The sequence below is a fragment of the Muntiacus reevesi genome, chromosome 2 (genome assembly GCF_963930625.1).
Source record: "Muntiacus reevesi chromosome 2, mMunRee1.1, whole genome shotgun sequence".
NCBI lineage: Eukaryota > Metazoa > Chordata > Mammalia > Artiodactyla > Cervidae > Muntiacus > Muntiacus reevesi.
In genome coordinates, this window is record NC_089250.1 from 272,420,673 (window position 1) to 272,432,999 (window position 12,327).

The 12,327-nt window shown below is 40.5% G+C and overlaps 1 protein-coding gene across 1 annotated transcript; it reads left to right on the forward strand.

Moving 5' to 3' along the window:
- The first annotated feature begins 10,385 nt into the window (after window positions 1-10,385).
- LOC136161662 (vomeronasal type-1 receptor 4-like) lies at window positions 10,386-11,339 on the forward strand. The gene has a single exon (XM_065926689.1). It carries the CDS (start codon window positions 10,386-10,388, stop codon window positions 11,337-11,339), a length of 954 nt encoding a protein of 317 aa, XP_065782761.1.
- Window positions 11,340-12,327: the final 988 nt, after the last annotated feature.

The window sequence follows — 12,327 nt, forward strand, 5'->3', positions numbered from 1 at the left end:
TAGAATATTGATGCTCAGAATCCAGAATGGACCAACAGCCTCAGCTGCCCCAAGAAGCTTCCTTGTTAGAAGTGCAGAATGCCTGACCACAGCCCAGAACTGTTTGATTTTATATTTAGAATACTTCTTTTGTCTTGTATGCTGGAAATCTTAGTTTTTAATGAAATATATAAGATATAAAAGTATCACAAGTAGATTATATGTTAGTTACACATTCCATATATCAGGAAGGCACATGCAACACCTGTAATAGTTCCAGAATGACTAACAAATTTACAAATAGTCTACTGCATGTAGCTTAACATATTCTTTATGGCTCATGTTTTGGAAGAAATTTCCCACTTAATGTGACCTGAAGTTGGTCAAATGGCCCGTCTCACCCACCTACTCACACTTGAGAATTGCTTCAGCCATGGGGTATGTGGAAAAGGTCACTGGCTGAGGGGCCCATCCTCCAGGTTCTCCAGTCCTATCTTTTCCACCTGGAGGGTGACTTGGCTTCTGTGAACTTCATGTTGGGAGAATAAAGTGATGAATGCGTGGTGATAAGTGTATTGCTATGAGCAGCACTCCAGCCCACAGGCTTTGCTTGCTGTGTAAGCCTGACCCTTTCTTTAAAAGCTGCAGTTTGCTGCTCCAGGTCCTTGATCCCGACAGAGTGAAGAGACCAGGGTGGAGCTGAGATGAGCTACATGGCCCTAATTTCTCATCCCCTGCAGGCCCAAAGCAGCAATGGTGCGTCACTCATCTCTCCCATGACACTGTTCGTGAGAACCGCCACACTAACATTGTCTCCCTATTTGATGACTCCACTTTGGCTGGAATTTTTTCTTTTTTTTTTTAAACACCAGCTTCTCCATTGAGCCCTCCAACTGCTTCAACCTAGATGACCTGAAAGTGGATGAGTTTGGGGAGCCATTTGGTACCTTTGGCTGCTTTAACTTGAATGGTCAGAGTAGAGGTTCTAGCAGAGCCCTAGAATCACTGTGCTCTCAGGAGGTCTGCCTGTGGTGCAGAAGATGCAGTTATTGTGGGTGGTTCAGTGGGTAAATAATCCACCTGCAAGGCAGGAGACACAGGAGATACAGTTGTCAGGAAGATACCCTGGAGAAGGGCATGGGAAGCCACTCCAGTATTCTTGCCTGGAGAACCTCATGGATAGAGGAGACTTGATGGGCTGCAGTCCATGGTATCTCAGACATGACTGAAGCGACTGAGCCCACAGGCGCTGGAGAATTACCATGGCTGCCCAAGCAGATAAGGGCCACATGAGGACACTGTGTTCCTGATGTGCAAATTGTCCAGGCGAAGGACAAGAACTTGCATACTATCATCAAGTATGGATGGAAGGCACCAGGTTCATCTTCCCAAATGAGTGATGACAGGCCTGAAGACATCTCTCACATCTTTGTGCTCAAAGACAAGTTCCGCACACAGTCTGGCAGGGATGCATCAGTGTGGTCTGGAGTTTATCGTGGAGCCACAGGGACCTGGCACCTGGATCCTGTAGTGTGTGTGAGTGGATGGTGAAGATGAAGATGGGGGTGTTTCCATTCATTACCACCAGGCTGGCTGTTCGTTGACCCCCCTTTTTTCATTTCCTAGGCATTCTGCCTCAGCCTCTTTCTCACTGTCTGCCTCATTTTCCCCTAAGGCAGCATGTGTTACCTCATGAGCACTCCCACCACTACTGGAGGATTTCTTTACCCCACAGTGAAGTCATCATGACAGGCATGTAGTCTGCACGGGGAGGGTCTCCTCTTTCCCACGGTGCCACCAAGGGGGAGATGTCAGGGTCAAGTTCATATTGTCTCCAGACAGGGTAACATCAGAAGACAGATCCTGACATATACTTAGGCTTTACTTGCTCTTACTGGGATCCACTTTAAAAATATAAATATTTATGTATATAAATAATACACACACACACACATATATATCTCCAGATCAGACCTCCATCTAGTGCCCTTCCAGTATTACTTCTCCTGGACACTGATGACATTTTCTAAACTTCAACAACAACAGTGCCTCTGATTCTGGGAAAACACCCCTGAGCCTGAGCCTCTTTGGAGTTGCGCTGCCTTGTAGAGAGAGGGCAAGGGGATAACTTGCCCACATCAGGGCTCAACTTTGATGTCCCTAGCTTGGAAGCCACTTCTATCCAGTGGCTCGAGAGAGACCTGGGTGCTGCTCAAACATAGGAAAAGATCTCTTGTCCAAGTCCACAAAAAGCACATCTCCTTTACCCTCCAGTTTTTAAACGCCTGCCCTGTGCTCCTTCTTCTGGCCGGGGTCCAACAGTCAAATAGTGGGGCTACTGCAGACTCGTGCATGCATCGTTACCCTTCTCACAGAACTGTTTGCCCAGACTCTAGGTTGGGACAGGAAGGAAGGGCAGTAACTCCTCAACACTTTTCATCTGGGACAAGGAGCTGATAAAGGCCCACGGTGGGGTTCTTAATAGCTCTCCTGCTTCCCCACACTTGGAGCTGGAAGGTCTGTTTTCACCAATATTCTAGGTTATATACTCACAGGGTAGGGGAACAGCAGAACGGGAGCTGCTCTTCATTTCCTTTAAGGCTAAGCTCTAGGGTGGGGAGTAGATTTCAGTCCTCAGCCTCCACTGGGACAGGGGGCAGCTACTCACCATGAAGAATATCAGGGTCACAGGTTTCCCTCCACCCTTCTGAAGTCAGAGTCTAGCCAACTCAAACTTCTTGTCTCTAATTTTGCAACACATGGAGCTCCTTTTCTCTTATGAGGCTAGGGGGGTGGGCTTGGGGGACCCAGCTCTACCACGCCTGTAACCCCACACACCCACAAATATGTGATGTTTAAAATCTTGAGGTTGCAGAGGGAAGGGTCTCTGGAGCCAGGTCCTGGGGGTGGGTCTTTACTGTTGTTCAGTTTCTCAGTTGTGTCTGACTCTTTGCGACTCCATGGACTTCAGCATGCCAGGCTTCCCTATCCTTCACTATCTCCCGGAGTTTGCTCAAATTCATGTCTTTACTAGATTTTATTTTTTTTTTGACAAGTTCCTGAATTTTTTTTTTAAGTTTGAAAAATCATAGTAAAAATACTCATAAAATTTACCATCTTAACGATTTAAATTGTACAGATAAGTGGTATTAAATATATCCATAACATTATGCAAACATCACCATATCCAGCTCCATAATTCATTTCATCTTGTAAAACTGAAACTGTATGCCCATTAAACAACAATTCATTAACTTTTCACTTTCCCCTTCCCCCAGTCCTCGGAAACTACTGCTCTACTTTCTGTCTCTTATGATTTTGACTGCTGTTAAGTATCTCACATACGTGGAATCATACAGTATTTGTCCTTTTGTGACTGGTCTATTTCGCCTAGCTTAATGCCCTTGTTAACCGAAAACAACAAAGCAGCCTTTTACCAGACAAGTGGGTTTATGCAGGAGCAGCAGAGAATTGCAATTTGGGACAAGCAAACTCTGGTGAAACATATAGAAGTCCAGTGAAGCAAGTAAGAGGATACTTTTATAGAGGCGAAGAAGCAGTTAGGAGGGGCTGTTATAAACAAAAAGTCCTTTGGAGGAAACTGAGAGTTCAAAGTGCAGTGGCTTTTCATTGCGTTGTGACAGTCTCTCATTGGTTGAGCTGTTGTCTGGCTTCCTGTTGCTAGTGGTAGTAGTCAAGGAGTGTCACTTTCTGCCAGAAAATGTAAGGTAACAAGCATCTCTTTCATGCTGGGATCTGTATTGTGAGCCAGCGGTACATGTGTGAGGGCTCCCCCTGCTGGTCACCCAACAACATTTTAGTGAGATTTTCCTTTATTGTTCACAGTTCTCAAGTTTCATTCACATTGCATTATATTGCAGAATTTCCTTTCTTTTAGATTTTATGTCTATACTGTATTTTACTTACCTGTCCACTGTTGATGAACTGTTGCATTGTTTCCATGTTTTAGCTATCAAACATCTGTTTGGGACCCTGCTTCTGATTCTTTGGTATAGATACCCAGAAGTAGAATTGCTCAATCATGTAGTTATTCTGTTTTTGATTTCCCAAGGAACTGCCATCTTGTTTTCCAATGAATGTGCCATCTTACCTTTCTGCCCAACAGTGAAAAGAATTCCAATTTCTCCACATTCTTGTCATCACTTGTTGTCTTCTTTTGTTTTGACAGTTGCTATCTTAATGGCTGCAAGATGGCATTTCACTGTAGTTTTGATCTGCATTCCCCTAATGGATAGTGATGTTGATCATCTTTTCATGTGCTTATTTGTCATTTGTATATCTTCTGTGGAGAAATGGCCTTTCCCAAGTCCTGAATTGGGTTATTTCTCGGTTGTTTTTTGTTTAAGAATTTTCTCCATATTTTGGGTATTAATGTCTTATCAGGTATGTGATTTGCAAATATTTTCTCTTATTCAGTGAATTCTTTTTTTACTCTGATGATTCTGTCTTTGATACACAAAAGCTTTTTAAATCTTAGGAGGTTCAGTGTGTGTTACATGTGCCTTTTGTGTCAAATCCAAAGAAATCATTGCCAAGTCTAATGTTGCGAATTTTCCCCTGTATTTTCTTCTAAGAATTTTATTGTTTTAGGTTTTACATTTAGGTATTTGATCCACTTTGAGTTAATTTTTGTATGTAGTCTTAAGTAAGGGTCCAACTTACTTTTGCATGTGGATATGCAATTTTCTTTTGCATGTGGATATGCGATTTTCCCAGCCTCATTTGTTGAAAGAATTGTCCTTTTCCCACATTGCCCAGAACTTGGGTAAGAAGATTTCCAGTTGTTCTAGGAAGCATTTTCGTATCCCCTAATCAGGATTGTGTAAGATTTTTGTAATTTTCTCTTTGAGAAAGTCATGTCTCTCTCAGCATCACATCCTTATCATCATGACTATTGAAGAATGTGAAGAAATGTCTTGGATTTTATCCTACATGCAAGGTAACAAATTATCCTGTCAACTTCATGGATGCTGTCAGAAGGCATGAGACTCCTGGGTCTGAGAAGAAAGGTTTTATTGTTCGTGACACAAGAACAGCAAGAGCTTTGTGCTTTCATTTGTTCTCCTTGTCTGTATCAGCCTTCTCAGAGGTGATAAAAGAGGGCCAGGTGGATACGATACACATAATAGGTTTACATCGCAAGTGCAGGTGTGAAGGTTAAGAAATCCAAATATTTTAATGTTGGTCACGAACAAACCTGCCCAAATTTTGCCTCAGCGGAAGGCATTATTTTTATTATGCTGATCAAGTAATTAACCTGTCCTTTTCCCTGGAGAATACACTGTAGACATTATCTGAAGCTGATTGTTGTTTGAAAAGTTCTTGAAAAGATAATTTAGGACAGAAGCTGACACAAGCTGTGAGGAAACTTAAGAGAGCAAAACTTGTCTCTCAGCGCCGTGCAACGTTCCCAACGTGAGCCTAATTAACCTTCTAAACAAAAAGGCCCACTGAAGCTTTCTGGTGCCAAGACTAAACTTGACTGTGTGGCACACTGGAGTTGTAAATATTGGAAGAGACAAGAAGAGATGGGGTCACCAGGAAGTCTGACAGAAAACCAGCTCCAAGGGTGATGCAATGTCAAACTGGATGAGGCAACGATAGATGAGAGCAAACAAAAAGCAAGGCAAGCACAGCATTTTCTGAAGAAATGAAAGTGGGTTATCTTGAAGCGTAAAGAGACAAGTTACTACTGACATATATCACAAATTATTCTGAATAGTTTGCTGATGTAAATTTTAAAGATATAAAATGATGTTTTTAGAGGAAAACAGAGAACATTTCTGAGCTCTCATAGGAAAAGACTGTTCTTAAACAGAGCAAAAATATCAAGTATAAAGGAGGATATGACAAATGAGCTTGTATTGAAGTTAAGTGCTCCTACTCATGAAAAGAGAAGATAGAAAGCAAGATAGAGAATTCGTTTCAGCTTGCAAATCTGAAACAGTAACTACCCATCTCTCCTTTCTCAGTACCCTAACAACTGCCTTCCTGCTTCTATTGCTGTGATTTTTACTACGATAAATATCGCATAAAAATGGAATCATACTGTGCTTGTCTTTTTGTGACTGGCTTATTTCACTTTATATAATATTCTCAAAGTTTATCCATGTTGTGGCATATATCATTATTTCCTCCTCTTTAAGCCTAAATAATATTCCATTGTATGTATATACCAGTTTATTTTTGTATATGATATAAGAAACGATTCCAGTTTGATTGTTTTGCATGTAGCTGTCCAGTTTCCCAACACCATCTATTGGAGAGGCTGTCTTTGCCTTACTGTATCCGCTTGTCTCCTTTGTCATAGAGAAATTGACCATTAAGTGTAGATTCACTTCTGTTCTATTTATTCTGTTCCATTGATCTATGTGTCCCTTGATCTTGTGTCAGTACCACACTGTTTTGATGCCTATAGTTTTATAGTGTAGTTTGAAATTGGGAGCAAGATCACTACAGCTTTGTTTTCCTTTCTCAAGATTGTTTTGGCTGTTCAGAGTCTTCTGTGTTTCCATTCAGACTTTATGCCTTCACTCCAGGCTTTCCCCACAATGGTTTTATTTGGGGATGAATACATACCTGTTCACTGTTATGCCCTGAAACACGCTATCTTTCTTACCCCTGACCCGTGAGTAGGTAATGCTCACATGGACTCTAAAGTCCATGGAATTCTCCAGGCCGGAATACTGGAGTGGATAGCTGTTCCCTTCTCCAGGGGATCTTCCCAACCCAGGGATGAAACCCAGGTCTCCCACATTGCTGGCATATTCTTCACCAGCTGAGCCACCAGGGAAGCCCAACTTTAAGGCAGCTTATAGCAAATATTGTCTGCGGATTGCTGCAGGGTGAATGGATTACAAGCAGAGGAAAGGATGCCATTTTCCTGCATCCAGAAGTCTGGAGATACACCTGTTCTTCTGTATATGAAATCATCATCCAGAGATACACAGAGACCATGTAAGCTGATTTTATGAAGGTGAACGTGACCGTGTGAGTTCATATGAATATGTGTCATGTGTTTAGGAATATGATGTGAGTTTGTGTGTGGTGAGCATATCCACAAATGTTTGTGAGTTTTAAACTATAATTATGTAAGTACTATATGCATAAGTATGTGAGTATTAATGCACATGGGTGTTCGCATCTGCCTGTAAGTACTTAAATGAGGTTGTGTGCAGACTTGGTTGCCCACCAAATGTGGCTCCAAATCCCTAACTTGAAAATCGGCAGTGATTACATCGTGACACTGCATCAAATGTAAATGTATTTATGTGAAAAACCACATTTCTTGCAACTCCTAATTTATATTTCTTAATTATCAGAGTATCAAGTGCTCATTCTGGAAATATAGCATAATTAATTAATTAATGTAGAGCACTGTGGTAACTATTTTATCTCTTTGAATGAAGTAATTGAGCATTGGTTCATTTGATATTTACAAGAATGGTAGAGTCTGTTTGTTGAGCCATCAGAACTAAGTGCTCATTTGTGAGACACTCATTTTGAACTTTCTCATTTTTTCCCATGTATATTTTTCTGTTGTGTGTCAGTCACTCAGTTATTTCTGACTCTTTGCGACCCCATGGACTGTAGCCCACCAGGCTCCTCTGCTCATGGAATTCTCAAGGCAAGAAAACTGGAGTGGGTTGCCATTTCCATCTCCAGGGGACTTGCCAACCCAGGGATGGAACCTGCATTGCAGCAGATGCTTTGCCGTTTCAGCTACTAGGGAAGCCTCATATTGTTCTGTGTCTGATTCTAATTGCTAATGCAGGTCAATCATCATAAAGTAAATTTTCCTACAACATCTCCATACTGATCGGCATTGATTTATGCAAGTCATCCAATTAATTGGCTCTGATTTGTGCTGACATTTTCTATCATGAGTGATGTGTCCTGTTCTTCCTTTTACTTGTGTCTCTTCAAATGTTTTTCCCAGGTATTTTGTCCCATTCCATTTCTCTAACAGCATTTTAATTGATCATTCAGTTTAATGGTCTGAAGATTAGGAGAGCGCTAATTTCAAGGTAGAGAAACATCTCAGGGAAGTACAGAATGCAGAGGGACACACAGTTTATGCCAGTCCTTTATGTGTGTGACTTCAGAAAGTCCAGCTTTCCTCAGTGTGAGACCCTGTCTGCCTTCAGGGATCATGGAAATTAAGAAGGCTCTTGGAAACCCTCTTTTAGTCTCCTAAGGGTGCTATCTAGAAACTTGTAATTGTTCCTAGTAATTAACAACTGAGAGAGAAGTTTCCAGAAGTGTTCTGAGGTCCCAGGCCTGCACTCATATTACTGGTGCAGGTGAAATGATAATTGCAGCTTTGATGGGAGAAGGGGGGAGGACACAGCATCTCAAACCCATATATCAGGATCCAGCTGCCTCCCTCCCACACAGACACTGGGTATAAAGACCACCAGGAAGCCCCCTCTTCTGACAGTAGGAAGGTGTCAGGTAAGTGTTTTCCATCTCATTCTAAGCAGCAGCGTTTGTAAGAGAAAGTCACATCAAGTGTCTGGAGAAGAGATCATATCAGACAAAGGCAATATTCTGTGTAGTAACTTGATTCAGTGCCAATAGCAGGCAGAAAGGTGGAGTAAGTCTGAGGCGTGAGCTGAGCTAATATTGAGAGATTGGTTTCTAGAACCCACAGCAATCTCTAAAGAGCCTTCATGCAATAAAATATAATCCTCTGACAGTTTCTGTTGCAACTCAATCCAAGTTACAGCAAAACCTGATTTTTAAGGTGCTTAAAAATATTTGTGATGAGAAGGATGCTAGTCCACATTGGGGAAACGTCTATCATTTGGTAATATTTAAGCTATTTGATAACTATACTGAAAAAGCTTTGCTTCTCACTGAGTTAAAACTCTTGGATTTTTCATGTCCATCAAAGCCTTTTCTAGACAAAGAATGAAGCTGCACACGTGACACCATTCCCATAAAGATATTTTTCTCAACCTAAAAATAATTGTATTTTAAGTGGTAAAATACATTTGTAAAATCGATCTGCTGTTGAGTCTACCTTACAGAAATTATAGACTCCATGTTCAGGATGACTAGAAGTTGACCACTAATGCTTACAGGTTTGCAATAAAATGTATGATGGATCTGAAGAAATCACCTAATCCATGGAGAAAGTGTATCTAAATGGAAACAACTTGAATAGAAAGGGTGCTCCAATCCTGGATGTCTGATGCAATTAGTGTAGAGAGTAACTTTGCCTCTACTGAAAACCTCTGTAGTGTGTTAATTCTGGTGAGCTTATTGTTGTTCTTAGATTTAAAGAAGAGTTGACGCGGTAATGGCAAGTTAGAGGCAGCAGCTGGTGGTCTCCTAGCATGTTGATTCTTTTTTGTTTTTAAATAGGCTACTATCAATCCAAAAATCCAGTCTCTGAATTTATAAAATGCACAAGAATACATGCCTTGCAGATGTTATTTTACAAATATGTCTGGTAAGTCAGAGGCATGCACAAATCTTATTTCTTTCTTGCTATTTTTGTTTAGCTCTGGAATTAACAAATAGATAAGTATATGAATTGAAAACAATAATAATTCAGTTTTTGCTTACCCTTTTTCATCATATATTAGTATTTATGGCTGAAAGTTTACGATGTTACTTGTGCTTATGCAATAATTCCTGTGATGGGTACATTGTACCTGCTTTTCAGACATAAAAACATCCTAATACCATCCCAAAACTGAGCCATTCTCATCTTGGTGACATTATATAATCTTGGGCAGGTTCCTGCCATATGCCATATTCTACTTCCAGCAGTCCATGTATATGTATTAAGATATCTAAAACCTAACACATAGTACATAGTGCCCTACAGAATAAAGCTTTACAAAAAGGGAATCTTCTTATAATGAAAACATAAAAGACCATCAGTCGAAAATCAAATTAAGAAGTTGTGAAATCAAAACTAAGCATAGGTATGGATTATTATTTGAATACAACTGACTGGTTTTCGGCAGAGCTGGTAGTTCAGTGTACTCTCTTGACCAGCATAATGAGTTTCTAAAGTCCTCGCTCTGCCCTGTGCAGCAGATCTCAACAAATACGGAACCTCTTTGTGTTACCTTTCCCTGAAAAAGTTGAAGTCACAGAAATCCCAGGCTCGTGGATTTGTGAAGAATGAAGAGATACCATGGAGTGCCTTCAGCAAGTAATTCTGCATTTTAAGTGGTCTTTCAGTGTTATACATTAAACCCTTTTAAGGCCACCAGTAGCAGAAAAGCATAAAGCAAAATTTTCCAAGTGGGACCTGAGGATAAGTGGAGAATATTGGATTTCAACAGACATGATGCATGCAGCTCATGCCTGATGTTCCCATACAGACTAACTCACGAGACAAGTACCAGTGACTGTGAGCTGAGAGGATGGCCAGCAGCTTTCTCATAATAGGCATGATCATCTTAACACAGACTGTGGTTGGAATTCTGGGGAATTTCTCACTCCTTTGCAGTTATATCGTCCTTCACTTCATGGGTTACAGGTTAAGGTCCACAGACCTGATCCTTAAGCACCTGATTGTGGCCAACTCCTTGGTCCTCCTCTGTAAAGGAGTCCCACACACAATGGCAGTCTTTAGGTGGAAGCATATCCGCAGTGATGTTGGCTGCAAACTATTCTTCTTTCTGCACAGAGTGGGGAGGGGAGTGTCCATCAGTAGCATCTGCCTCTTGAGTATCTTTCAGGTGATCACGATCAGTCCCTGGAACTCCAGGTGGGCAGCGCTGAAAGCAACAGCTCCCAAGTACAATGTTCGAACTATTTTCCTGTGTTGGCTCCTGCAAATGCTGGTAAATGTCATTTTCCCTATCTATATACATAGCAAATGGAGTGACAGAAACAACACAAGCAATAAAGATTTTGGATACTGTTCTACTATTCTTACTGACCAGAGGAGTAGAAAAACCATCGGCGCCTTCTGTGCAGCATTTCTGTTGCTCCCTGATATTTTATGTTTAGGGCTCACGCTCTGGGCTGGCGGCTCCATGGTTCTCATCCTGTACAGACATAAGCAGCAGGTCCAGCACATTCGTAGGACTGATGCCTCCTCCAGGTCCTCCCCTGAGTCCAGAGCTACTAAATCCATCCTTCTCCTCGGGAGCACCTTTGTCTACTTTTATATTCTTTCCTCCATCTGTCAAGTTCTTTTGGCTCTTTTTGATCCACCCAGCCGGTTCCTTGTGGACATCACTATAATCATTGCAGCCTGCTTCCCAACTGTCAGCCCCTTTCTGCTCATAAGCCACAACTCCAGTGTACAAAGGCTCTACTTTGCCTGGATAAGAAATGCAAGGTCCTCCACTATTATGAGAAAAGTGTGAATTTTATTTATTTCTATAATGATTGCTTGCGAGTTCATTTATTCACCCTCAGAATCCTAATTTAAACTTTTAATCTCAAGATAATCTTATACCAGTCATGCCAAGCATCTTCTTCAATATAAAGACCAATTGAAATATACTGTAATGAAATATGAATACATCAATGAAGTTTTCTTGTAGAAAAGTTCAGATTTGTGCCATAAACAGCAGGTCTTGAAATGATGTGCATATTATAAAGTGTCCAAATGTTTTACTTTCAGTCTAACAAAAAGATTTTCCCAGAAAGGAAGTAGGTATGGAATTATAGATAAAAGTAAACAAGAAAATGGATCAGTGTGTACAGTAGTCAGAAATAAACCTGAAGAAACTAATATCCTCACAGAATAAAGAATACCCTGGTTAACACTCGAAGGTAAAATCAGGTAAGAGTTTGGAAGCCAGTTACAAGTTTATAGTTAACATTGTTATGAGAGATGGCAGTATTTATTAGAAAGAGTCTTGCAGGGAGATTAGCATAATAAAATACTTTCATGTAGAAATGAGCAGTTTGAAGTGAAGTACAATAAAAAACACGCCGAAAAAAAACTATATTTCAGCAGATTTTTTAAACTGAAATATACTTGACATATGACTTTGTAAATTTAAAGTGCAAGATTTCATAATTTGTTACATGCAATTATTGTAATATGACTGCCATTACAACCACATATAACAATGCACAACTCTTCTTTTATGTTAAATTTTTCATTGAATTATAGTTGATTTACAGTATTATAGTAGTGGCAGAGGTACAACATTGTGGTTCAATATATAGGTTATTTTTTTAAAGCTATTATGAACTATTGGCTATATTCACTGTGCTGTAAAGTATGTCTTTGTAGTTTATTTATTTTACACATAGTAGTGTGTACTTCTGAATCTTTACTCTGTCTTGCCCCTTCCCACTTTCTCTCCTCACTGGTAAACACTAGTTTATTCCCTATGTGCA

What these genes read in the sequence shown, in the direction of transcription:
- LOC136161662 (XM_065926689.1), top strand. Translation starts at nt 10,386, where the DNA reads ATGGCCAGCAGCTTTCTCATAATAGGCATGATCATCTTAACACAGACT.